The sequence below is a fragment of the Dermochelys coriacea genome, chromosome 3 (assembly GCF_009764565.3).
Source record: "Dermochelys coriacea isolate rDerCor1 chromosome 3, rDerCor1.pri.v4, whole genome shotgun sequence".
NCBI lineage: Eukaryota > Metazoa > Chordata > Testudines > Dermochelyidae > Dermochelys > Dermochelys coriacea.
The window spans coordinates 9,439,335-9,465,082 of NC_050070.1; the positions used below are offsets into that span (position 1 = coordinate 9,439,335).

At 45.2% G+C, this 25,748-nt stretch overlaps 1 protein-coding gene across 5 annotated transcripts; it reads left to right on the plus strand.

Moving 5' to 3' along the window:
* The first annotated feature begins 2,177 nt into the window (after positions 1-2,177).
* LOC119854061 (L-threonine 3-dehydrogenase, mitochondrial-like) lies at positions 2,178-24,277 on the plus strand. 5 transcript variants are annotated; one of them, XM_038397938.2, is made up of 9 exons: positions 2,178-2,311; positions 13,962-14,163; positions 14,634-14,676; positions 18,583-18,653; positions 20,657-20,806; positions 20,902-21,074; positions 21,943-22,033; positions 23,127-23,396; positions 23,668-24,277. In XM_038397938.2, exons 2-9 carry the CDS (start codon positions 13,980-13,982, stop codon positions 23,805-23,807), a joined length of 1,122 nt encoding a protein of 373 aa, XP_038253866.1. In that variant the 5' UTR covers positions 2,178-2,311; positions 13,962-13,979; the 3' UTR covers positions 23,808-24,277. The 5 variants fall into 5 exon arrangements, with proteins under 5 accessions (XP_038253866.1, XP_038253864.1, XP_038253868.1 ...); XM_038397936.2 differs by lacking the exon at positions 2,178-2,311 and adding an exon at positions 2,329-2,468; XM_038397940.2 differs by lacking the exon at positions 2,178-2,311 and adding an exon at positions 2,784-2,905.
* Positions 24,278-25,748: the final 1,471 nt, after the last annotated feature.

Genomic DNA, 25,748 nt, shown 5'->3' on the forward strand with positions numbered 1-25,748 from the left:
CCTGTCTGCCCCAGAGGTGGGGCCAGAACCCAGGAGTCCTGACTCCCCATCATCCTGATCTCCAGCCTGCCCAGCCCCCCCGTCTGCCCCAGAGGTGGGGCCAGAACCCAGGAGTCCTGACTCCCCATCATCCTGATCTCCAGCCTGCCCAGCCCCCCCTGTCTGCCCCAGAGGTGGGGCCAGAACCCAGGAGTCCTGACTCCCCATCATCCTGATCTCCAGCCTCCCCAGACCCCCCGTCTGCCCCAGAGATGGGGCCAGAACCCAAGTGTCCTGACTCCCCATCATCCTGATCTCCAGCCTCCCCAGACCCCCCTGCCTGCCCCAGAGGTGGGGCCAGAACCCAGGAGTCCTGACTCCCCATCATCCTGATCTCCAGCCTCCCCAGACCCCCCAGTCTGCCCCAGAGGTGGGGCCAGAACCCAAGTGTCCTGACTCCCCATCATCCTGATCTCCAGCCTGCCCAGCCCCCCCAGTCTGCCCCAGAGGTGGGGCCAGAACCCAGGAGTCCTGACTCCCCATCATCCTGATCTCCAGCCTCCCCAGACCCCCCTGCCTGCCCCAGAGGTGGGGCCAGAACCCAGGAGTCCTGACTCCCCATCATCCTGATCTCCAGCCTCCCCAGCCCCCCCTGTCTGCCCCAGAGGTGGGGTCAGAACCCAGGAGTCCTGACTCCCCATCATCCTGATCTCCAGCCTCCCCAGACCCCCCAGTCTGCCCCAGAGGTGGGGCCAGAACCCAAGTGTCCTGACTCCCCATCATCCTGATCTCCAGCCTCCCCAGACCCCCCGTCTGCCCCAGAGGTGGGGCCAGAACCCAAGTGTCCTGACTCCCCATCATCCTGATCTCCAGCCTCCCCAGCCCCCCCTGTCTGCCCCAGAGGTGGGGCCAGAACCCAGGAGTCCTGACTCCCCATCATCCTGATCTCCAGCCTGCCCAGACCCCCCGTCTGCCCCAGAGGTGGGGCCAGAACCCAGGAGTCCTGACTCCCCATCATCCTGATCTCCAGCCTGCCCAGCCCCCCCTGTCTGCCCCAGAGGTGGGGCCAGAACCCAGGAGTCCTGACTCCCCATCATCCTGATCTCCAGCCTCCCCAGACCCCCCGTCTGCCCCAGAGATGGGGCCAGAACCCAAGTGTCCTGACTCCCCATCATCCTGATCTCCAGCCTCCCCAGACCCCCCTGCCTGCCCCAGAGGTGGGGCCAGAACCCAGGAGTCCTGACTCCCCATCATCCTGATCTCCAGCCTCCCCAGACCCCCCAGTCTGCCCCAGAGGTGGGGCCAGAACCCAAGTGTCCTGACTCCCCATCATCCTGATCTCCAGCCTGCCCAGCCCCCCCAGTCTGCCCCAGAGGTGGGGCCAGAACCCAGGAGTCCTGACTCCCCATCATCCTGATCTCCAGCCTCCCCAGACCCCCCTGCCTGTCCCAGAGGTGGGGCCAGAACCCAGGAGTCCTGACTCCCCATCATCCTGATCTCCAGCCTCCCCAGCCCCCCCTGTCTGCCCCAGAGGTGGGGTCAGAACCCAGGAGTCCTGACTCCCCATCATCCTGATATCCAGCCTCCCCAGACCCCCCTGTCTGCCCCAGAGGTGGGGCCAGAACCCAGGAGTCCTGACTCCCCATCATCCTGATCTCCAGCCTCCCCAGACCCCCCTGTCTGCCCCAGAGATGGGGCCAGAACCCAGGAGTCCTGACTCCCCATCATCCTGATCTCCAGGCTCCCCAGACCCCCCTGTCTGCCCCAGAGGTGGGGCCAGAACCCAGGAGTCCTGACTCCCCATCATCCTGATCTCCAGCCTGCCCAGCCCCCCCTGTCTGCCCCAGAGGTGGGGCCAGAACCCAGGAGTCCTGACTCCCCATCATCCTGATCTCCAGCCTCCCCAGACCCCCCAGTCTGCCCCAGAGGTGGGGCCAGAACCCAGGAGTCCTGACTCCCCATCATCCTGATCTCCAGCCTCCCCAGACCCCCCTGTCTGCCCCAGAGGTGGGGCCAGAACCCAGGAGTCCTGACTCCCCCTGCTCTGCCCCTGACCACGTGCTTCCTATTTTTGCCGCAAAATGACGTCTCTTCTGGCCCCACCTCAAGGCCCTGTGATGTCATGGCAGGACGTCCCCCGATGACATCACCGCTCACCTGATGTTCCTTTTAGAGCTCGGGGAGCGCGGAGCTGCGGCGCAGGGAGAGGCTGGCCCGACGCCTTTAAATCTTTCCCAGGAGGGCCGGTTTCCAAGGTTACCGCGGAGGTGATGCTGGCACTCTGGCCCCGCCTCCCCAAGCAGCAGGCCTATCAGGAGGCTCCGGCTGCCAGGTGGGGGCGGGGGCCGCGCGAGCGGCTTGAGAGAGGAGTCGTGGCGGCGCGCGCGAGCCCCGAGACCGCGTACCGTTGGGCTGGCGCGCGTGGAGGGGGGCGGGGAGTCAAGGCAGCGGGCCGAGCGAGCGGAGCCAATCGCGTTCCTGCTGGAGGGGTCAGTACCGTTGTGGGGGGGCGGGAGGAGAGACGCTAGTCTGGCCCCGGGCAGCTGCCTCTGAATGAGGGGGCGGGGCGACCCTTACCGCGGGGTGAGCCGGGCGGCCCCCGCTGCTGAGTCTCCTCAGCTCCAGCTCCCCGGGGAGCCGCCCCTCCCCCTCCCCCGTGGAGCCGACCCAGCTTTGGGTTGGTCGCCCCCCCCCCCCGCTCTACCGGCGTTTCCCGGCCGCCGCGACTGCTCTCCCTCCCCGCGAATAGCGGCGGTGGGGGCGGGGCTGAAACGGAGGGTCTGGGGGCGGGAGGGGCACGCGCTGGGACCTGGGGAGGGGAGAATTGAGGAGACCCCCCCCCCTCCCGACCCCCCTCCTCTTGCTTCCTTCCGCAACGCGGCCCAGCGGCGGAGCGAGAGCCAGGACGCCTGGGTTCCCTCAATCCGTGCGTGGTCTTGGGGGAATTAACCCACCGGGTCCAGGGGCTGCTCCTCCGAGGGCGCTGTGAGGGGGGGCGGGGGGGGGGGATCTGTGTTCATAGCTCGCTCTGGGGTCTCCCTGGGGTGAAATGGGCTCTCGCGGGATCCTCCTTTATAAGGTGTTTTGAGGTTTACTGATGCTACGTAATGACAGGTTTCAGAGTAGCAGCCGGGTTAGCCTGTATTCGCAAAAAGAAAAGGAGGACTTGTGGCACCTTAGCGACTAACAAATTTATTAGAGCATCCGCTTTCAAATGCATCGGATGAAGTGAGCTGTAGCTCACGAAAGCGGATGCTCTAATAAATTTGTTAGTCTCTAAGGTGCCACAAGTCCTCCTTTTTTTGATGCTACGTAGGCGCTCGGGGTTATAACATTTTAAGGGGGTGAGGAGCAGCCGGGAGCTGAGCTGGGGCCGCTTTTCCATGGCCCAGACTCAAGGGGTTAAGAGGTCATCTTATTTGTGTTGGCAGGTTGGCCTGGGATTGAGGTTCTTGCACCAGCCCGTGTGGGTCCTGCAGCTGCTGAAAGGGTGAATGAAGCAAGACCTATAAACCTTGAGCTTATGCTCAAATAAATTTGTTAGTCTCTAAGGTGCCCCAAGTCCTCCTGTTCTTTTTTCTATAAATCAGTGACTGGGGTGCCGTGTGCTGTGCATTGCATCCTCAGCACAAGCTGAGGCTCTTGCCAAATGCGGCGTCATACTGATTGAGCAGGCACGGTCTTGACAAGGAAGGTAGCCAAATAGCTGGAAAAAAAGCAGTTAGATTAATTTCTTTCTGTTGGTGATAAGAAAGATTAATTCTGACAGCTACTTGGGTCACTCTAAATGCCAACACTGGCAGTCTAGAGACTTTGACTTTACAGATAAGTATTATTAATAATAATTAATATTTCTCTAGTGCTTGTCATCCAAGTATCTAAAAGCATTTTGCAAAATCGAACCTGTTGGTTAAGAATTTAATACTCGCAATTATAGTCTCTGATAATTAAGGTAGTTAGAAGCATCCATTTACTAGAATTCAACCTGTGGGGAAAAATCCTACCTAGTTTAGTGAATCATTGTGTCTGATGCTGTTTTCTTGTATGGGTTACACTGAAATAATTCTGAGTTTTAAAAAATACCTGTTTTCTGTAAATTGTCAGTTTAGACCTATCATCAAGACAACAGAAAAGTTTCTATTATTTCTGTATTCTTTAAGGTTTCAGAGTAGCAGCCGTGTTAGTCTGTATTCGCAAAACGAAAAGGAGTACTTTTGGCACCTTAGAGACTAACAAATTTATTAGAGCATAAGCTTTCGTACATTTGTTAATCTCTAAGGTGCCACAAGTACTCCTGTTCGTTTTTTTTTTTTTTTGTATTCTTTAAGTATACTGTAATTTCTAAAGCAGACCGTAGTGATAGTGAGGCTTTTATGAAAAACATTGCAAATGGTTACAGCTTTTCTTTTTGCCATACTGTAGCATGTTTTTTTAAAAAAATCCAGGCTTCAGTTGATTACTGGAGGAATCTAGTTTTCCCCCTTGCTTTCAGCAACCAACTTTGGGTCAAGTGCTCCTTTCCCACGTAGTTCCTTTCATGCTGAGGGCATGCTGTAGAGCAGTACTTGTGGCACCTTAGAGACTAACAAATTTATTAGAGCATAAGCTTTCGTGAGCTACAGCTCACTTCATCGGATGCATTTGGAAAAGTGAGCTGTAGCTCACGAAAGCTTATGCTCTAATAAATTTGTTAGTCTCTAAGGTGCCACAAGTACTCCTTTTCTTTTTGCGAATACAGACTAACACGGCTGCTACTCTGAAACCTGTAGAGCAGTGGTTCTCAAACTTTTTTTTACATGAACCACTTAAAAATTGCTGGGGGACTTGGTGGACCACTTAATGATCTTTCCAAATGTTGTTTGTACCATTAGCTAACGATTATAAAGCACATTGGATAAAAGCTCTCTATAAAAAACCCTTAATTTTTTTTGTTCTACAAATAAAAGCACACAACTTATAATTTTAATATCAGTACTCTTACCTTTCTGATGCAATGGATGTGCCCTCTCCCCCCCGCCACGGCAGCCCCCGAGCTGGGGCTGGGAAGGAGGGGGGGTCTCTCCCCCCCACCACGGCAGCCCTCGAGCTGGGGCTTGGAAGGGGGGGGGTCTCTCCCCCACCACGGCAGCCCCCGAGCTGGGGCTGGGAAGGAGGGGGGGTCTCCCCCCCACCACGGCAGCCCCCGAGCTGGGGCTGGGAAGGAGGGGGGGGTCTCCCCCCCACCACAGCAGCCCCCGAGCTGGGGCTGGGAAGGAGGGGGGGTCTCTTCCCCCCCACCACGGCAGCCCTCGAGCTGGGGCTGGGAAGGAGGGGGGGTCTCTTCCCCCCCACCACGGCAGCCCCCGAGCTGGGGCTGGGAAGGAGGGGGGGTCTCTTCCCCCCCACCACGGCAGCCCCCGAGCTGGGGCTGGGAAGGGGGGGGTCTCTCCCCCACCACAGCAGCCACAGAGCAGAGGCTGGGAAGAAGGGCTATCGCTCCCCGGCAGCCACAGCCCTGGAGCTGGGGAAAGTTGCCTCTGTCTCTGGCCACCTCAGCCCTGCACATCCCAAATTCCCCCACCCCGTATTCTCACCCCACATACCCTTTATTTCCCCCAAGGCTACCTTCTAACCTTACATGTGCCTCTTCTCCATGGTCCAGGCACCTAATTAGTGGAGCCACACCTGCATGGCTCCACTAATTAGGTTGGTGGCTCTTCGTTCTCTCGTGTGCGGCTCCCCAGGCATGCACCTTAGAGGGAACTATCCATGGACCGTCTGAATGGAACTTGCAGACCACTGGTGGTCCGCAGACCACAGTTTGAGAACCTCTGCTATAGAGAGCCCAAGCAGATGAGCAAAAGACTGCAGAGGAGTAGGTGAAACCATGGTAATCACCTCTCTCAACTCACAGATCCTTCCAGAGCAGAAGTACAGTAGGAGTCTCCTATACTACTTTTATGGGTAGAAAGGAAGCAAGGACTGCAGAGGGGCAGGCGAGACCATGGTCCAAGAAGGTCCCAATGTGGAGATAGGATCTTTCTCATGTCACCCACTTCAAGAGCTTAATATCTTTAGGTTTCAGAGTAGCAGCCATGTTAGTCTGTATCCGCAAAAAGAACAGGAGTACTTGTGGCACCTTAGACTAACAAATTTATTTGAGCATAAGCTTTCGTGGGCTACAGCCCACTTCATCGGATGCATAGAATGGAACACGTAGTAAGAAGATATTTATACATACAGAGAACATGAAACAATGGGTGTTACCATACACACTGATCACTCTCGTTGTAGTGTGTATGGTAACACCCATTGTTTCATGTTCTCTGTATGTATAAATATCTTCTTACTACATGTTCCATTTTATGCATCCGATGAAGTGAGCTATAACTCACAAAAGCTTATGCTCAAATAAATTTGTTAGTCTCTAAGGTGCTACAAGTACTCCTGTTCTTAATATTTTTAGTAACTTGTAACGCAGATATGATCTGTCTTTCTTTGTTTTAAAACGCAGTCATACTGAACCTCAGTCTCTCTCTCTCTGGGGGTGGGGAGGAGGCAGCCGCATGGCATATTGAGTCATCCATGGTGGTTCAGACTGGTTGGGGCAGGTAGTGGGAAAAGAAGAGGGGGAATGTGTTTTGGAGAGGCTGATCTAACAGCTCTTATTTTAACTAGTGTATGGGCTATAGAGATAACCAGAGTGCATTGCACTCCTGCTGCTCGTCTTCCCTGCCCTGACTTGTTCCTTTTGCTGGTGCAGCAAGGAGCGAGTTGTAGGAGCTGGCTACCCCCATTTGAGGTTCCTTCGCTTGCAGATGTTTTTTTTTTTTTTTTCCATTGTCCTACCTGGTTTGCACAAATATTATGATTGTGGTAGAGAGATTCTAAAATCTTGATTGTGGCTTCCTGACCCTTTTGAAATAGTCTGAGTGGCCTTTGGCGGACAGTGTCGGACGCAAGCCTACCATAGTGGAGGCAGGTGCTTTGCAAGCTTCTTCCTCTGGATCCCCTAGCACACCTTAGTCCAGTAACACCAGTAAGAGCCTGAGGCCAGGTCTACGCTAGCAAATTAGGTCAGTTTAATTACGTCTGTCAGAGGTGTGAATAATGCACACCCCGATTGGTGTAGTGAAATCCACCCCCTTAAAATGCCGCTCACGGCGGCAGGAGCTCTCAGCCCCGCTGCCTGCGCAGCGAGCTGAGGCTGCAGGGAAGGGGGAACAGCGGGTGAGGGGTCGGGGGTGAGCTTCCCGGGCCAGAAGCTCAGGGGCCAGGTAGGATGGTCCCGCGGGCTGTAGTTTGCCCACCTCTGGAATAGAATGAACTCGCCCAACTAATTTCCAGTCTGGCCAGAAGTAGATTTTAGAAGGGGTTTCAATGACCCATATCTATCTAAATGTCCCATCACTCACTCCAAAAACAAAAAACAAACAAAAAAACCCCAATAACCTTCAAGCAACTTAACAAAGATACCAAAATAGATAGGTACTTCTCTAGTGAATAAAGCCTAATGCTGTAACTCAAATTTATAAATACTAGCTGGCAAGAAAAGAATAAGTCACCAAAGTAAGTAAAGAGACTAAACCATCAATTTCTGAAGAATTTAAACATTCTTTTAAAATAATTCAGTGTCTGGTCCCAGTGGTTATGAAGGTAATCTTCTGAATGTGACCTAATGCTTCAAAGCTGTGTTCCAAAGTGTGTAGAAACAATTCTCGTGCCTCTGCAGTTGACAAAGAAAGCTGTAAACTGCCGTGTATTTAGAACTGTGATTCTGTCTCTTTCACGGCTACTATTCCAAACCCTGTGTATACCAGTGAAAATAAAAATCATGTTCATTTCACACTCTTGCTGCAGCAAGCACCAGGGAGCTACATATGGGAGAGGGGGATTTAAAAAACCATGCTGGGGTGAGGGTAGCAAAATCCCCCTTTTTAGTCTTTCTCCTGCCTGAGGTTGCAGGAGTAGTGGAGAGCTGCCCCTCTCTTCCCTAGGGATAGACTACTGGAGTTCACCCACATACTCCCTGCTTTAACCCACCAGATCACTTCGTCCTTTTCTCTCAGTATATTCATATTTTCTAATAGTGAAAGCACAGATTGTGGTGAGTTTCTTCCACGCACTCCTCCAGTGACACTGTGTATTTTTGGTAAAATGAACATCGTCAAAAATAAGTGTATGCATGAGCGTAGCTGGGTCACACAACAGCTGTCCAGCCTACTGAAGCTACAGCTGAGATTTTGTATTCTGGGATTTGACCTTTCTTTTTATGCCTTGGGCTTGATTTTCGCTTTAATTTATTGCTGAAGCTTACAAAAACTTTACTTATTACAAATTAAGCTCATAAGTTCCTTTATCTTCTTATTTCTTAAAGATCTATAAAAATTATTAATATCCAAACTAGGGCTGTCAAACTATTAAAAAAATTAATTGTGATTAATACCGAGATTTTAAAAAAGATTTAATTTTTAATCGCACTGTTAAACAATAACTGAATACCATTTATTTAAATATTTTGGATTTTATTCTAGATTTTTCAAATGTATTGATTTCAATTAGAACTGAGAATACAAAGTGTTCAGTGCTCACTTTATTATTATTTTTATTACAAATATTTGCACTGTAAAAAAGATAAAAGAAATAGTATTTTTCAATTCACCTCATACAAGTACTGTAATGCAATCTCTTTATCTTGAAAGTGCAATTTACAAATGTAGAATTATTTTTACATCACTGCACTCAAAAATAAAACAATATAAAACTTTACAGCCTACAAGTCCACATTTGTAAATTCCAAGTTGCACTTTCATGATAAGGAGATTGCATTACTGTATTTGTATGAGGTGAATTGAAAAATACTATTTCTTTTTTACAGTGCAGATATTTGTAATAAAAATAGTATAACGTGAGCACCCTGCACTTTTGTGTTCTGTGTTGTAATTAAAATCAATATATTTGAAAATGTAGAAAAACTTCCAAAATATTTATAATAAATGTAAATTGGTATTCTATTGTTTAACAGTACGATTAATAGCGATTAATTTTTTTAATCGAGTTAATTTCTTTTGAGTTAATCGCTTGAGTTAACTCTGGTTATTTGATAGCCCTAATCCAAACTGATACTGGGGAAAGCAGCCAGCTAACTTATAAACATGTTTTTTTTTCTTTTACATCAGCAACAGGTGCTCATGTTACCCTATCAGCACATGTAACGTTTGCCAGACTCCAGAAAACGGATTGCCGACTGAAACATTAACTTGTTAAATGCTTGTCAGTTGTGAGGGTATTGTGTAATTTTTTCACAATCTTATTACAAAACTTGGAAATTCCCTGCTATTCAGCACTGAATTGCTGCTTTGCATTTTAACACAAGCCTGTTTGCTTTCTATTAATGCTTTGCACTATCAGTTATTTAAAAGCTATTCTCTTTAAATGTTTTAGAAATAATCATATGTTGTGTACTCCCTTTAGCTAAGAAATCTTGTTACATATTTATCTTGTTACATACCTATCAGCCGGTGAAACAAGGTGTGTGAGGTAATATCTTTTATTGGACCTACTTCTGTTGGTGAGAGACAAGCTTTGAGCTTGAAAGCTTGTCTTTCTCACCAAAAGAGGTGGGTCCAGTAAAAGATATTACCTCACCCACCATGTTTCTCTAATATCCTGTGGCCAACAAGGCTACAACAACACTGTATGGGCACCTGTTGAAGACCTCACAGAATCACATTTGTTTGATTTAAGATGTGTGCCTGCGTGTGGAATTTAGAGAGCCCTGCCTCTTTGCTAGGCCAATCAAAATCCTACAAAGATCTCTCCCTTTCTCTTATCTACCAGCCAACTCCTACTCTTTGTAGGATTTTGATTGGCCTAGCAAAGAGGCAGGGCTCTCTAAATTCCACACGCAGGCACACACCCCTTTCCCGTCTGCTAAATCACCAACAGAAAGAAAGAGGTAAGCTCAGATAGAATCAAAACAACTCTGATTTATTGCATCATCTTAAATGTTTTTCATTTCATTTTTAATAAAAAATGAATGTTAACATTCAGTACACACGCTTCTTTGGAGAAACTCTTTGGTTTTATTTAATTAGGATAGTGAACAAATTGTTAATTCTTTTGTTAATTTCCCTCACAAGTTAATATAGTGGATGAGAAGCTTGTCAGAGAATCTAGATGGCAACAGACGTTTGACATTTGAAATGAGACAAGAATATTTTCTCTTTGGGGTGGTCAGGAAAGAGAAGGCTATCTGAAAAAAGGAGTTTGTTATATTCGTAATACTTAGCACCTTCCATCTTCAAAGCTACTAATAAGTGGTAAAGTGATGCGGGTGACTATAAAATAACAGAATATAATGGATTTCAAAGTTGCCTTTTCAAATTAAGGCCTGGATATTGAGAGAACTGAGTTTGTGCCTCATGCCTCTTCTCTTTTAAGTGATGCTACTAATTTATATTGGAGTCATGCTGCAGCTTTTGCTGGAAACTGGTTGTGTTGGAAATGTTTTTACAACAGTGATTGCTGTCTGAATTTCCAGCAGGAGCCTTTTTCCTTACTGTGCATATGGGAAGGGAGAGGAGGAAATCATCTTTAATAGCATCTATAAAACCAACTTACCCATCTGTGAAGTTACTCTGAGTCAGCCTGTCTGGCAGAGAATTGGGATGTGTGAGAAGGAGATGGGAAGGGCTTCAGTGATTGAACTCAACATTTTTCATTAAAACAAAAAAGTATAATTTCAGAGTGGATATGTAATGGATACTTGCTGTAGCATGTGTAGGATTTCAGGTAATGCTTTAAGGTGTGGCTTCTGCTGCAATGCAAGTAGTGACCTAGCCTAAGTACCTATATTGAGAGTAAGCATGAGTGGAAAGGCTCAAGTGTAGCTTGACATAAATAAATGACAGGGAAGTGATCTTGCAAATCACAAGACTGATGATAAACAAATGCAGTAAGTCAGTTGACTAGGATAAAATAAGAAACTGTAAACAAGTTATTGATATTTTAGGATACTTTTAAGGAGCATATGTAACTGACAGTGTCAAATATTAACCGCAGTAAAGCCATAGCAACTAGTGACACAAATGCTAATGATTGTGAAATAGGTGGATAAGTAACCTTTGAAAAGTGAGGACCCTAAAATAAGTGGGGTGTGGAAGTTCAGATAAGGAGAAAAGGGGTGAATTAATTACGAATAAGCATAGGATAAAATGGGTGTTAGCGTAATATGATATAAGAGAGGTGGCACCCAGAACATAGTTGAAAAGAACAGGATGACTAGACAGCAGAAACTGGGATGTGCCCATTCTCCTGATTAGGGGTTTTACCACAAGTGACTGTAATAAAGATTTGTTATTTCTTGGGGGTCTGCTATCTAATAACTCTCATATTGTGGCTTGTCTAGGGGTGAACACTAATCAAGTAATTATTAACTGTTCAAATAAAAAAAGAAGGCTATAATGCTCAGTCTCCCTCCCCCTGTTTCCTCTCCAAATATATAGGCGGGGGGTGGGGAGGAAAGCAATCCAGAGGCTTGCGGAAGTGCCTGTAATTGAGCATGAACTACATGCACTGTGTGCCATTTTTGATATGAAACAGTATTTGATTGTAAAGCAATTTTGTAGATCAGACTATAAATAGGGCTTCTGATTTTTGGCTTTAACCAATAAAGACATAAAATCCTAATTAAAAATAAATTTGTCAAACACCAGAAAAATTCTAGAAATGGTAACTTGTACCTAAGGACTTGTCTACAGGGAGCAGTAATGCGGTCTGTGGGGGGTGATATCTAGTTCACTAATGTGTTGCATGCTAATTGGTCCATGTAGATCCTATTAGTGTGCACTAAAGACTCCCAAGTGTGCTTTAATGTAGTGTTGTTTAGAACAATATTATGTTAAAGCGTACGAGGGTATGTTGCTTATTACCATATAGTCAAAGAGGGAGCTCCCTCAAAGCTCCCAATTTTTGCACATCTACATAAAACTAAAAAATGCTAAAAAAAAATAAACCCTAAAAAAAGGGATTTAATAAACCCTGGATACAAGAACCTTATGTATAATAAATCGCTCTGCTTTTTGCTTGCTTCTCTGGTTCTAGTCATCCTGTAAATAGTAAAAAGAAAAGGAGTACTTGTGGCACCTTAGAGACTAACACATTTATTTGAGCATAAGCTTTCGTGAGCTACAGCTCACTTCATCAGATGCATCGGAACCATGTCAAGGTTCCTTCCCCACTCTGAACTCTAGGGTACGGATGAGGGGACCTGCATGAAAAACCCCCTAAGCTTATTTTTACTAGCTTAGGTTAAAACTTCCCCAGGGTACAAACTATTTTATCTTTTGCCCTTGGACTTTATTGCTTCCACCATCAAGCATTTAACAAATATATAACAGGGAAGGAGCCCGCTTGGAATATCTTTTCCCCCCAAAATCCTCCCAAACCCTACACCCCCTTTCCTGGGGAAGGTTTGATAAAAATCCTCACCAATTTGCATAGGTGAACACAGACCCAAACCCTTGGATCTTAAGAACAATGAAAAAACAATCAGGTTCTTAAAAGAAGAATTTTATTTGAAGAAAAAGTAAAAGAATCACCTCTGTGTTTATAGTGTTTGTTTGGGGACAGTGATGATCTACAGATGATTTACTGCAGTTTCCGCTGATGTAATTGCTTCTTCTTGATGTAATGTTAAGAAAAGCTAGGTGAAGGACATAAATCCACACTGTGTAGAGGTCAAGCACAGGAATGTATTTAATACAGCGCTGACGGAGCCTCACCTCACTTATTAGGCTCAGAGACACTGTCAATCAATTGATTATAATGGAATATATGGATTTTCCATGGGTGAGGGAAAGTGACGGGGTAGGCACTCCCACAACCCCAGATAAGTCTAGCAGCAAGACATGATAGCACAGTAGCCAGTGATCAAAGGTTACATAATGTCTCTGCCCATGGTTTCAAGTTAACAAATTAACATTTAACATATAATTAGTACTTTATTTCATACTGATACATTTGTTATATTTTGAATTCTGATTTGGGGTCCATAGGAATGAAGTAGCTCCTTTGATTGTCCAACAGATACATATCTAGGGGTAAAAGCAAAGAAACAGTGAAAGTATATGGCAATAAAGATTGTCTTTCAAGTTGTTCATTTGTGTTTTAAGGCAGGCATTGGTCTCTGGGAAAGGGAGGAGGCCATATCTTATATTGACATGCTTGAACCTTTCATAAACTCAAGGTTGGATGTGTGGGAAGAACATCTCCCTACAGAAGGAACTAACACAACAGAAACAGGGCTTCTTTGTTCTGTTTGCCACTTTGAATAAGACACAATTATTGCCCATAACACCTGGGGTTTTGCTGACCAGGCGTACCTTAGCAAAAGCAAGGTTATCTGTGGTTATTCTGCTTTCTCTTAGCTATTGTTAGGCCTCTGACCTCTTGACCAAACTCTGGATTTTGGGCCTGTACGCAAATCCATATACCAGGTTATTACATCAGCAATGGATTTTAACCCTTCACTAGGCCATGAGAATGTTTGTTGACTCAACTTTAGGCAGTCTCTAGAATGTATCCATTTAACCCATGTAGTGACAGCTTTCAATCATAGTAGTAGGTACTGTTGCTTTTTGAGCTTGTGCCTCCGTTTGCCGTAGGTATCATGATTTCTGATGCTCACCACAAAATGGACTAAGGCAGAATGTTGAAATGACACCACCTTGGGTTCTCACTGTCTGCTACACTGGGCTCTTTATACTTGTGAATATTTTCTTCTGCTCATGCTTGTGACGCTATCCTTATTCATTCTATTTCATGTGCTGCGTATAGCAGGTCATGGCACTGGTTTGGTACTTCAGACAAAACTGGGGTTGCATAAAACTTTCCTTAAACACAGACTGTTCTACACAGTTCTAAATGTCGGGAAACTGTGTTGTTGTTTTTTTTTTTTTTTAAAGAATAATTTGTGACTAATACTTTCCCTCTTCTCACAGCATATTTAAAAGACAAAAATGGCAATTGTAAAGAACTTGAGCAGAACCCTTAGTCAGTTGCTACAGAGCCCCGGTTGTGGATGCCAGACTTCCATTGTGCCAGTTAGATGTATTGGTGTCTCACCACGTCAGGTGATCTCAGATGCCAGCTTTCATTCAGTATCTTTTTCAGAGACTGATCATCCTCGAGTGTTAATTACAGGTTAGTCATCATTTAATTACTTCATTCTTATTTTTGTCTCTCAATTGGCAGTCATTTTTTCTATCATGGCCTGATCCTGAGAATTGCTGAGCATCTACAAATTCCATGTAAACAACCAGAAGTTTTGAGTATTCAGCATCTCTCTAGGTCATTATTATGATGTATTATTTTGTATTGCAGAAGTACCTGATGCCCCCAGTTAGGATTAGCACAATATTGCGGCCTTTTGGGCCAGTTTATTTTAGAGATATAGTAAAAGCATCCCTTTCCCTTAAAACAGCATATTCAGTTTCTTGTTTCTGTGTAAACAAAACTCTTCTATTTTGGTTCCCATAACAATGTAGTTGAAGTATTAAGTTTTGAACTTCTATTGGTCTATAAGGACACATAAGTAACAGTCAAATATTTCAATATCATTATCTTTTCTTTGGCTTGGCTTTTGTTTTTACAATCTCTGTTCTCCTCTTTAGGGGGCCTGGGCCAACTTGGGGTGGGACTTGCTAAATTCTTGAGGTATGTTATAATTTTGTAATTTTATACATCTTAAGAAGTTAAAAACCCCACGATCAAGATTTTCAGAAGTGACTAGGTATATTGAATGTCTCAAGTTGAGCACCCAAAATTTCTTATGAAAACTGTAGCTAAGAATCTTAGAATGCTGAATGGGGCATTTAAAATTTAAAAGCCCATATTTTAAAATATCCTTAGAACTCCTGCTATTACTTCAGAAATCCAAGATGTAATTAAGATTTGAAACATAATTTTACACCTTTTGTGGTGTTTATGCTTATACCTTTCACTCATTTTAGAGCTGAAAAATCACCAGGCATTCTTCCTTTTGTTGGTATTTTTGGTCTTAGTCCTGCAAATGTGTGTAATTTTGTACATGTGACTTGTCATTGGGTTCAATGAGACTACTTGGATGCATAAAGTTAAGCATATATTTTGGGAATCTAAGGCCTTAGCTTGTGGTAAGTTTCCATTTTTGTTTTTCATGCACTATCACAATGCTGCTGGCTTTGAGTTCCCAATATCTCAAGCAAATGTTTAATTTGTATGTCTCTTTTCATGATCTTTTTTGAATTCTATTGATACTACATTTTTTAGAAACCCACCAACTTACTAAACACACAAACTTTTGAACCTTGCCATAATTGATAGCATTTCTTGAAGAGAATTTCAGTGATAGTAACTTAAAAGATAAATTTTTCTATCTCTTATAGTGCAGTAGCTGCATCATAATTACGAATAACAGGAATGTTAAGATTTTATTTTGAAGTTGAATGGGCAAAAAGCCATAAGAGAGAAACTTCGATATTTGGATTTTTCATGATAGTTTTGATGTAAAGTAAATTGATTCAGAGAGAATAATAAGAACATAAAATGATCCTTTTTGGCACTTTTTCACTGGATTATCTCACTTTTTTTCTTTGTATTGCTTTCACAAGGAAACACTCTAGGAGCTGTTCATCCACATTCTTGATCTCATGTGCTGATTCCTAGATATCCGCTATACACAGAGGCACTATTTGTCTATAGAGCATTGAAGCCATAATGGGAGCACCAAAACAAATCCTCCAAATTTGATGAGGACAGTGTGGAAGCGTGAATCCTGTTGCGGGCAAGAGGGAGCAGCTTTCGCTTCCATCTTCAACAGATAAGAGAAAACAATATGTATCCCAGCTTTTGTCAAACTTGCATTCTAACGCAAAACCTCAGTATTGACCTCAGCAATGTTAAGGCAGAGTAACTTCCCAAATGTCATATGTGCTGATATGTTGTTATAAAAGCATATGAGGTCACTGTTAAGGTTGTGTGTGTAGAGTATCAGTTTGGTAAAACAGGATTATATATTGCTTCCTGATATCTGTTGGAGATGGAAATGCAAACCCTAGGGAGTGTTAGAGTATATCAGGAGTATCTTAGGCAATAACAATGTGAAAAAGAAGGTACACATCTTTCCCGTTACTGGAATTTTTTTTAACATGGGTAGATAGTGTGTGTTGCTGCCACTTTTAACTGCTACTAAACCTAGTTTTTGTTTGCAAATTTTCTGAGGAGAGAGAAATTTTGGCACCAAGTCCGAAGCCGAGTCTACACTTAAAAATTAGATCAACCTAGCTGTGTTGTTCAGGGCTGTGAAAAATTTTGCACCTTGTGCAATACAGTTAGGCCAACCTAACCTCACATGTAGACGTGGCTGGGTCTTCTGTCAACCTAGCTATTGGCTTTTGGAGAGACAGATTAATTACATCGATGGGAAAAACCCCTCCCACTGATATAGGTGTCATGGAGTCCGCGGGCGATGCTCTGGAACTGCTTCCTAGGAAGCCAGGCAGGACTCTGGTGAAGTCTCCTCTCTGGGAGCAGACTGTCTTCAGGGCAAAAAGCTCACACAGCTTCCACCTTCCTGGGTCTGACCTCAGAGGCATTCAGCATCCTCTGCCCTTCCATGCACTTCCCACAGCAAGTCCGTCCAGACGGGGCTCCTAGGGAAGCCAGAGGGTTCTGCACCCCAACTTCGCAGTCAGATGTGACTCTTAGCCAGCCAGTAAAACAGAGGTTTATTAGATTACAAGAACATGGTCTAAAACAGAGCTTGTAGGTACAGAGAACAGGACCCCTCAGCTGGATCCATTTTGGGGGCAGTGAGCCAGACAACCACGTCTGCACTTCACTCCTCGTCCCCAGTCAGACCCAAACTGACTCATCCTCCAGCCCCCCTTCCTCTGGGCTTTATCCCTTTCCCAGGCCTGAAGGTCACTGGATTCCTTTGTTCTCCAACTCTTTTTAGCTCTCACCTTGCAGGGGGAAGGGCCCAGGCCATCAGTTGCTAGGAGACAGAGTGTCGGGCATTTAGGTACACTGGTCCTTTGCTCTCCAACAATTACACCCCCTTACCCCACCACATAGAAACTTGAGATGCATAGGGGAAACTGAGACACCCCTACAGTATTCAGAGGAAACATTAAGAACAGTCCCACTTAGTCACAATAGGAACCAACTCTACTACAGCAACACAACTGGAGCCCAGTAGCTTACTCCTGGGGGAATTCTGCACTACTGCATGCACATAATTCATGAGCCGTGCACATTTTTTATTTTTTTCTGCAGAAAAAAGCTTCTGCTGAAATGTTGCTGCCATTCTGCCTTTTCCCCACCAGAGGGTGCTGTGGTGATAGACCACAGCAGCAGCTCCCAACCACCTAGGGAAGAGAGAGAGAGTCTGTCAGGCCAGTCAAGAGATGGGGGCTATAGGGAGCAGAGAGCGTGGGGCTGCTGGGGGTCAGACGGGAGCTCAGAAGGGCTAGTGGGGGAGGACAGACTGGGACAGGGGCTGAATGGGAGTGGAGGCACAGGGCCACAGGGGGGAGGGAGGTGCAGGGCCACATGGTGATGGGGAGGGGATGCAGAGCTACATAGGGAGGTGGCTGAGTGGGGACACAGGTACACATGGGGGCAGGAGGAGGGGGACAGGGGGACACAGACAGTGGGGGCGCAGACACATGGGGACAGGGGAGGGGGGCAGGGACACATAGGGAATGGGGGTGGCTAAGTGGGGGCACAGAGACACATGGGGATGGGAAGGGAAGCGATGGGGATGGCGGGGAGTGGGTGTCTGAGTGGGAGTGGAAGAATACATATTGGTGCAGGAACACATGGCAACAAGGGCAGATGTACCTGACTGAATGGGAGAGGCTAGGGGTCAGCCAGGGTTTGCATGGGGGAAGCTCCCTAAAAATCCCTCCCTGCCTCCCAAAAAAAAGTTCCATACTTTTTCCACCCATACCCAACAACCCTCCAAGTTCCCACCCAGGCTCCTTCCGAGCAATTTTACTTCCCTCTCCCTCAGCTCCTCTATTACCCCTGACTCCCGCAAGCCTTTGCACTGCTACTGAGGGGTGCGGGAAATACGGTTCTGTACTGTAGTTTAAATGAATTATTACTCAGAGTTCTGTATTAATATGCCTAGTAAGGAATCTATTTGTCAAAAAACATTTCCTGAATCTTTTTTGTTGTCTGTATTGTTACGGACATACTTGCTGACAAGTATTTTGAAATAAATGACCAAAAATAATTGAAACTGGTTTGATTATATTGTGGTGTTTTGACAAAATATGAGGAATTTTAAAATATTGGTCACAGAAATTTTAGTTTTTCGTTGCAGAATTTTTTGGTTCAGACTTCCCCCAGGAGTAGTAGCTGTACCACTGCAGTGGCTGTAATGTAGACGTACCTCAAGAATTAAGAAGATAGATTGACATCAGTGCTTGCACTAGACAAAGTCATACCATAAAATGTACTCTGCCCAAATAACTCCTCCAGATTAGTTCCTATTAAAACTAATGTAGCAGAACAGTGAGTGACACATTATCTTGAAGAGTACTAACTAATTGTACCATGTGCCTTCCTTTTCAGGAAGCGTTTTGGAAAAAACAACGTGATCCTGTCTGACATTAGAAAACCACCAGATCATGTCTTTTATAATGGTAAGTGACTGGATTAGCATATAGAGAAATCTTCATATTGCCTCTGATGTTGCTCATCTGCCGCAAGACACAGCCAGGCATTTGAACTATGTATAGTTCTTAAATTAATCAAACCACTTTTCAAAGTATTTTTATGATCTTGAAAGTTCTGGGTGTTTCATTCTGACTTCTGTGAAATCTTCCCAGAAATTGGATTTTTTTTCCCCTTTGGGCAAGGTGCATTAACATACATCTTGAATATCTCCTTCCAATCTTCTTCCCTTCTGATTTTTGCTGACCAAAATACATCTTAAAGTTAAATTGGCTATGGCTTTCATTCCAGTGGGTTTAACCCTCTTGCTCCTGCTGTAAGTGTTGATGCAATTTAAATTTTCCCAAAAGAACTGGAAAATGAAATCCACATTTTGTACATACTGAAATCACTTTCTTATATGCGGTATATAGTGAAATTCATACAAGATTGCCAGTATGGATTCACATAGTGGCAGTATTGCCTTGGAACTTGGTTAGCCTCCTTTCCTTCCCTTTTGCCATAAATAATAAACTAAAAGGAACGAGTCTAGAGGCATTTCAATAATATTATGTAAGCTGGTCTCTGACCTCGCACTACAGCAGTGGTCTCCAACCTTTTTACGCGCAAGATCACTTTTTGAATTTAAGGGCAACCCAGGATCTGCCCCGCCCTTTCCTCCAAGGCCCCACTCTATTCAGTCCACACACACACACACACACACACACACACACACACCCCATCACTCGCTGTACCCCACCCTCACTCACTTTCACTCAGCTGGGGTAGGGGGTTGGGGTTGAGGAGGGGGTGCGGGCTCTGGGCTGGGGCTGAAGGGTTTGCAATGTGGGAGGGGGCTCTGGGCTGAGCCTGGGGCAGGAGTTTGGGGTGAGGGGTGCAAGCTCTGGGAGGGTATTTGTATGCAGGAGAGGGATCCAGGCTGGGGCAGAGTGTTGGGGTGCAGGTTATCGGAGGGAGTTTGAGTGCAAGAGGGTTGGTGTGCAGGAGGGGGTATGGGGTGCTGGCTCGGGGTGCAGGAGGGGGTCGGGATGCTGGCTCCAGTAGGGGGCTGGGGGTTGGTGCGACTTCCTGCTGGGCAGCACTTACCTCCAGCGGCTCCCAGTTGGTGGTGCAGCATGGCTGCCACTAAGGCAGACTCTCTGGCTACCCCTGCCCCACGCTACTCCCAGAAGGCCCCTTTGGGGGTGGGTGGCACGTGGCTCCGCGCGTTGCCCCTCTCTGCAAGCACCGTCCCCGCAGCTCCCATTGGCCACAGTTCCCCGTTCCTGGGCTGTGGGGGGCGGTGCTTGCAGGCAGGAGCAGTGTGAGAAGGGAGGCCCGCCCCGGGCCCCACTGGTGGCTTCTGGGAGTGGCGTGGGGTCGGGGTAGTCAGGGAGCCTGTCTTAGTGGCTGCCAGCCTGTACTGCCGAGATCGCGATTGACTGGGAGATCCTCTAGGATTGACCCATCAAATGCAATTGACTGGTTGGTAACCACTGCACTATCGGTATATGCCAATAGTTGATGCAGTATATTTGATAGAACAGAGGGTCCCAAACTGGCCTGTGGTCTGCAGAGATGGTTAATTACACAGTGTTAGCTATTCTAGTCTTCAGATGCTAAATGTAGACAAAATACATTAAATACTCTTCTGTGAAGTGCTGAAGCTGCTACAAGGATGTTATGGGATTGCACATGGAAGAGCAGATGTCCATGAGAAAGTGTCCTTATTAAGATGTGACCCACGTTGTGAAAAAAAATTGAAGAGTCTTTGTGATTGAATCTTTGAGAGAGGGAGGTGTGAGTGCTCTAGTGGCTGCTACCTATAGAAGGCAGAAATCTGATGCATAAAGTGGTCTGAAAGATATTTCTGAATAGAGACATGGGCAAGAACCTGTGAACTCACTGGGCCTCCTGTTGTTTTGTTTGTTGAATTTTGTCCCAAAGTGTCTTCATCTTAGCATCCAGTTTTCTGTTTGGTCCACTTTTTTAGGTCCTTTCATCTACTCTGATATCTTGGACTATAAGAATCTCCGTGAAATAGTGGTGAACAATCGAATTACTTGGCTATTTCATTATAGTGCTTTGCTCAGTGCTGCTGGAGAAGCAAACGTTCCTTTGGCCAGAGCTGTAAACATTACTGGTAAGTGATTACAGCACTGTTTGACTAGCCTTTCAAGTTCATGACATCTCTGGAGGAGATTTTGTTTAAATTCTGATGATTTGTTTTTGTTCCAGGTTTGCACAACATTCTAGATATTGCAGCTGAGCATAGTTTGAGACTCTTTGTCCCTAGCACAATTGGAGCCTTTGGACCCACCTCTCCCCGAAACCCAACTCCGGATCTCTGCATTCAGAGACCCAGGACGATCTATGGAGTCTCCAAGGTTCATGCTGAGCTCATGGGAGAAGTAAGAACTTTGTTATGGATTGTTAGTCTCGATGGAAGGTGGATCACTGTGTTGTTCTTTCCTCTTCCTGTCTTCTCTTCCTACAGACATATTTTCTTAGTAGTATGAGGCAGCTGTTGATGCTTTGCCTGAGGGGTTTGGTATATGGAAATCATAATAAGTTCCATATGAGGAATTAGCATGAAGTAGGAAGTTCACGAACACTTGAGTTTTAGTATTGTTTTGGCTACTGACTCTTTGTGACTCTAGGAAAATATTTCACCTCCCTGTGCCTCAGTTACCAGCACGGCATGGCTTGAACAGCTGAGGAATGGCACATTAGTACCGGAAAGTCTTCCTATAATATATTTTCTAATAACTCTAGGAATCAGGATGGATACTGATCATCAGAATATATTAAATCAAATCAAAATAACTAACTGTTCTTATTTAATACATTTGTTATTTACATGTTGCATATTCTGGCATGGTAGAGGGGGGAAGGGTAGGAATGGTGGCAGGGGACACGTGCCTCTGGTATGTGGGAATGGAGGTCATGGAGCCTCTGACATATGACACGAATGGCATGAGGAAGCGGGACATGGGGGGGGGGGGTGTCACACAAAGCCCCTGACTTGTGGAAAGGTTGTAGCACAGAGTCCCTGGCATGGGGACATGGGTGCACACAGAGCTGCTGGCAGGATAAAAGAGTGAGGGGGTTATAGCAAATCTGTGAAATAGAGAGGGAAAGGAGCTTGGGTGTGGGAGGGGGGAATGGAGGGATGCAAAGAACGGTTGGTGTATGCAATGTGTTTAGTCTGTAGAAGCAACAAAGTGTGCAATCCCCTAGTTTCATGTCTAAAGTCTTGCTCATCTCCTTCTTCAACAGTACTACCACTACAGATATGGGCTAGACTTCCGATGTCTGAGGTATCCTGGAATTATCTCTGCTGACTCTCAGCCTGGTGGGGGAACAACTGGTAGGAAACTCTTTTTCCATGTCTCAGTATTATAGGTGAGAACATTAGCGTGTGAGCTGATTGCCCCACATAGCAAAGATGAGAAGGACATCAGGGTGTAATTTGTCTGGTGACCTCATTTGCCAAGAAACAACTAACCAGTCACTTTGAAATGCATTCACATAAATGAATAATGGCCATCATATATAGGTGTAGTCACAGACAAGAAGGGCCAGCTCCAGGCACCAGCATTCTAAGCAGGTGCTTGGGGCGGCAGCTTGAAAGGGGCGGCTGTTTAACCATGGCAGCGGCAATTTGGCGGCAGCTTCTCTGTTCCGCCGGCCATGGCAGCAAATTGGCAGCGGCTTCTCTCTTTTGCCGTCTGCGGCGGCAGTTTTTTTTCACTGCTTGGGGCAGCAAAAACTGTAGAGCCGGCCCTGTAGACAAGAAATCTGTTGTATCATATTTTAATACCAAATATTGTGTACTATATTGTACACTGTGCCTATCAATGTCTAACTTAGAGTGCACCTGCATACATCGTCCAGTGAAAGTCATTTGAAGGCATTTTTGCTAATTAAAAAGAATGGAACTTTCAGGAGACTGTGAGGTTGTGTAAAATGAAACACTGCTTCATCTAAACTACTCCTGAAATGCAGGTGAAAATACAAATCATACTTCTGCTGAAACTAATCTGAGGGGTGCTGAATGGCCCCAGGGAACAGGAATGAAATATGATTCCTTTCACTGCTCAAAGCCAATCCATGTTGCAATGACCCAAAGTCTTTACCATCTGGTTGCCGTTTAGTGGCTTACTGGTAATCTGTCCTTTCTCACCTCAGCAACTATGCACAAAGTTGTGCCTCTGTGATCTGCCACCTTCCACCCCAGAGATGGCTGCATTTCTATAATTCTGAAAAGAATTTTTAATATTTTATTTATTTGCATTACCATAGCATGTTGAAGCCCCAGTCATAGACCAAGACGCCCATTATGCTAGTGTACAAACACAGAACAACAAAGATAGCCCCTGCCCCAATGAGCTTATGATCTACGTGTAAAACAACAGATGAATACAGATGGGGGAGTACAAGGAAACTTTTTTTCCCTTCAGACTATGCAGTCCAGATTTTCCATGATGCCATAAAGAATGGCAAATTCCAGTGCAACCTAAAATCAGACACACATCTCCCAATGATGTATATCGATGACTGCCTGAAGGCTACGCTAGATATCATGGAAGCGCCTGCCACTTCACTTAGCATGAGGACTTACAACATCAGTGCCATGAGCTTCTCTCCTGAGGAGCTGGTGCAAGAAGTCAAGAAGCATATTCCTGAGCTCCAGGTGACCTACAATGTGGATGCGGTCAGGCAAGCCATTGGTTAGTATCTGATGTTTCATTCATTCCAGTGATCCTATATCAAACTTTTCTGGGTGAAGTCAGATGCTGGGACAGAACAGTATTTCCCTTTTTCCCCCTCCATCTCCTACGTGTTCTCCTTAGACAGTTGCAGTTTGTTTTGATCTTGATGACATCTGGAAGTGTTGCTGTACTATTTGAAACTCTACTCTGGTACTTACTTATGAAACTTTGAAAGACCTTTGCTATAAATCTCATGCTCTGGGTTTTTTCCTCCCCTCCTTCCTTGTAGCTGACAATTGGCCGATGAACTTTGATGACAGCAATGCCCGGAGAGATTGGGGATGGAAACATGACTTTGATCTGTCTGAACTGGTGACCACAATGTTTAACATCCTTGGCTCTGACTCCCGGGTAGCCCACATTAACTGAAACTCCTTTTCAAACCTGGTTTCCAAACTCTGACAGAGGACCAGGGAGAAACTGCTGAATTAGTTCATTATGCTCTAAGTCTTATAGTAGGTAAATTATAATCTTTACATATATTGCAATAGAGTTGGGGTTTAAATACTATAGTTTGAATTCAGTGTGGTTATTTGAGACAGTACCAAATTATTTAGTAAAACTACAGCACCATGAAATGAGAAACATATAGGATTCTAGAATTTTAGCATTTAAGAAGCTAGAAAAAAATCTCACTATAGGGCTGGTAATGCTATGCAGTCATTCTTACTGCCTGAGTATTTTCTGAAAACAACACATGGCAACATTACAACGCCTTGTGCTTAGACACGTACTGAAGAATTGACAAAGTATACATTAATTTTCATTTCCATAGTGGAGGTAGGTAATTGTGGATTGTAGGAAGGTGGGATTGTCCCTTCCCTCTCCCACCAACAGTTGAGAGATCAGAAGAGCCATTTTATTTTTAAACTTGGCAATGGTCATTAAAGGTTATTCATTTTAAAGGGAAACCTTTTAGTTAATAGTTCAACCTTATAGCTAGGTATAGTGCTAGGTAAACCTGAAGTTTGTTTACAGATGAGATTCGGAATGTTTGTAGCATTAATCTTATGTCCATAAATGTAAAGTAAAATAAGACTTGAATTCATGACAATTTTAAAAATACAAGGTTTTCAAAACAAGTTGTTTTGTGTTCTTTAGAAATTCTGTTTACTTCAGTTTCATTGTAAAGATGAATTTGGGACACTAAAATCTGTGCTGCATATCTGAATCTATAGCTATCCTATTTAAAGTAGGCAATGCCCAGGAATGAGCTCACCTTTAATTAGCACCACATTTGGCCTGTTTCCAGTCACATTTACTACACCATTGTGATCATATGCTGCAGAGAGCAAGTTTTTAAAGGTAGGTTGAGATTTGAGTCAGTTGTAAAGCTGAGCCAGTCTTGAAAATACCTGTTCCGTTCACTGTACAGTGTGCGCTATGTATATGTGTATTTGTAGATACTATTTATGTGTAGGTATAATAAATTTGTATGCTTCAGAGGAGTGGAATCCAGAAGCTGAGACTGTGCCAGGACTTCTTTATTTCACAAGTTCAAGAAATGGAGCCAAAGGCAGCCTTCAGTTTATTTGAATCTAATACTTGAAAGTACAAGTTTCTCTAGTTGCTGAGTTATGTGAAAGGTTGAATGTTTGTTTGTAATTGATGGGACTGAGTTGTGAGTGATGTCCCATAATCATCTATATAAAGAGTGGGGGAAGTGTACAATCTCACCTTGCCACCAAATTCTAGCTACAGTTGATGAGGGCTATCCTACTTACTTAGTTTCATACATAGGAGATTCTGGGACTGATACATGAGTTTTAATGGAGGCAAAAGGTTAAGGCCCACATCTGAGGCTTGCTAGCTTGGTCTTGGACACTAAGAAATCTGGTTCCTCATGTAGGACACATGTTCCTTTGGGCTTTGTCTACCTCTCTTTTTTACTGGAGAAAACTGTTACCATAGGTGACTCTGCTCCTCTCCTTTCCTCTTGTTGTTTGTTACACATATGGGGTAACTGACCTAGTTTCACTGTAATTAGAGCTAGACTTCTGGAGGCCGCTTAAGCCTGAATGCACAAAAGGAGTCAGGCATCAATGCAATGCACAGAACTCGCGCTGAATCCTGTAGGTGCCTGAACTCACTTGGCACCCAAGTTTTTGCAGTAAAAGTTCCCTAGATGTTTCTGCCTCCCATCTCCTGCCTAAGTCCCAAAGCTATTCACAGCCCAGGGGAAGATGGGCATTTGCTCACTTAAGTTGCATCTGTGGCCTGATCTGGTAAGCTCAAACAACTCAGAGAAAGAGTGGGAGAGCATGTATGTGTGTGAGTGACTGTTGCCTGATAAGAGCACTCAGATGAGTG

What these genes read in the sequence shown, in the direction of transcription:
- LOC119854061 (XM_038397938.2), top strand. Translation starts at nt 13,980, where the DNA reads ATGGCAATTGTAAAGAACTTGAGCAGAACCCTTAGTCAGTTGCTACAG. An exon ending in CAGAGCTGTAAACATTACTG is followed by an intron (nt 20,807 to 20,901) that starts GTAAGTGATTAC and finishes TTTTTGTTCCAG; the next exon opens with GTTTGCACAACATTCTAGAT. An exon ending in ATGCTGAGCTCATGGGAGAA is followed by an intron (nt 21,075 to 21,942) that starts GTAAGAACTTTG and finishes CTTCTTCAACAG; the next exon opens with TACTACCACTACAGATATGG.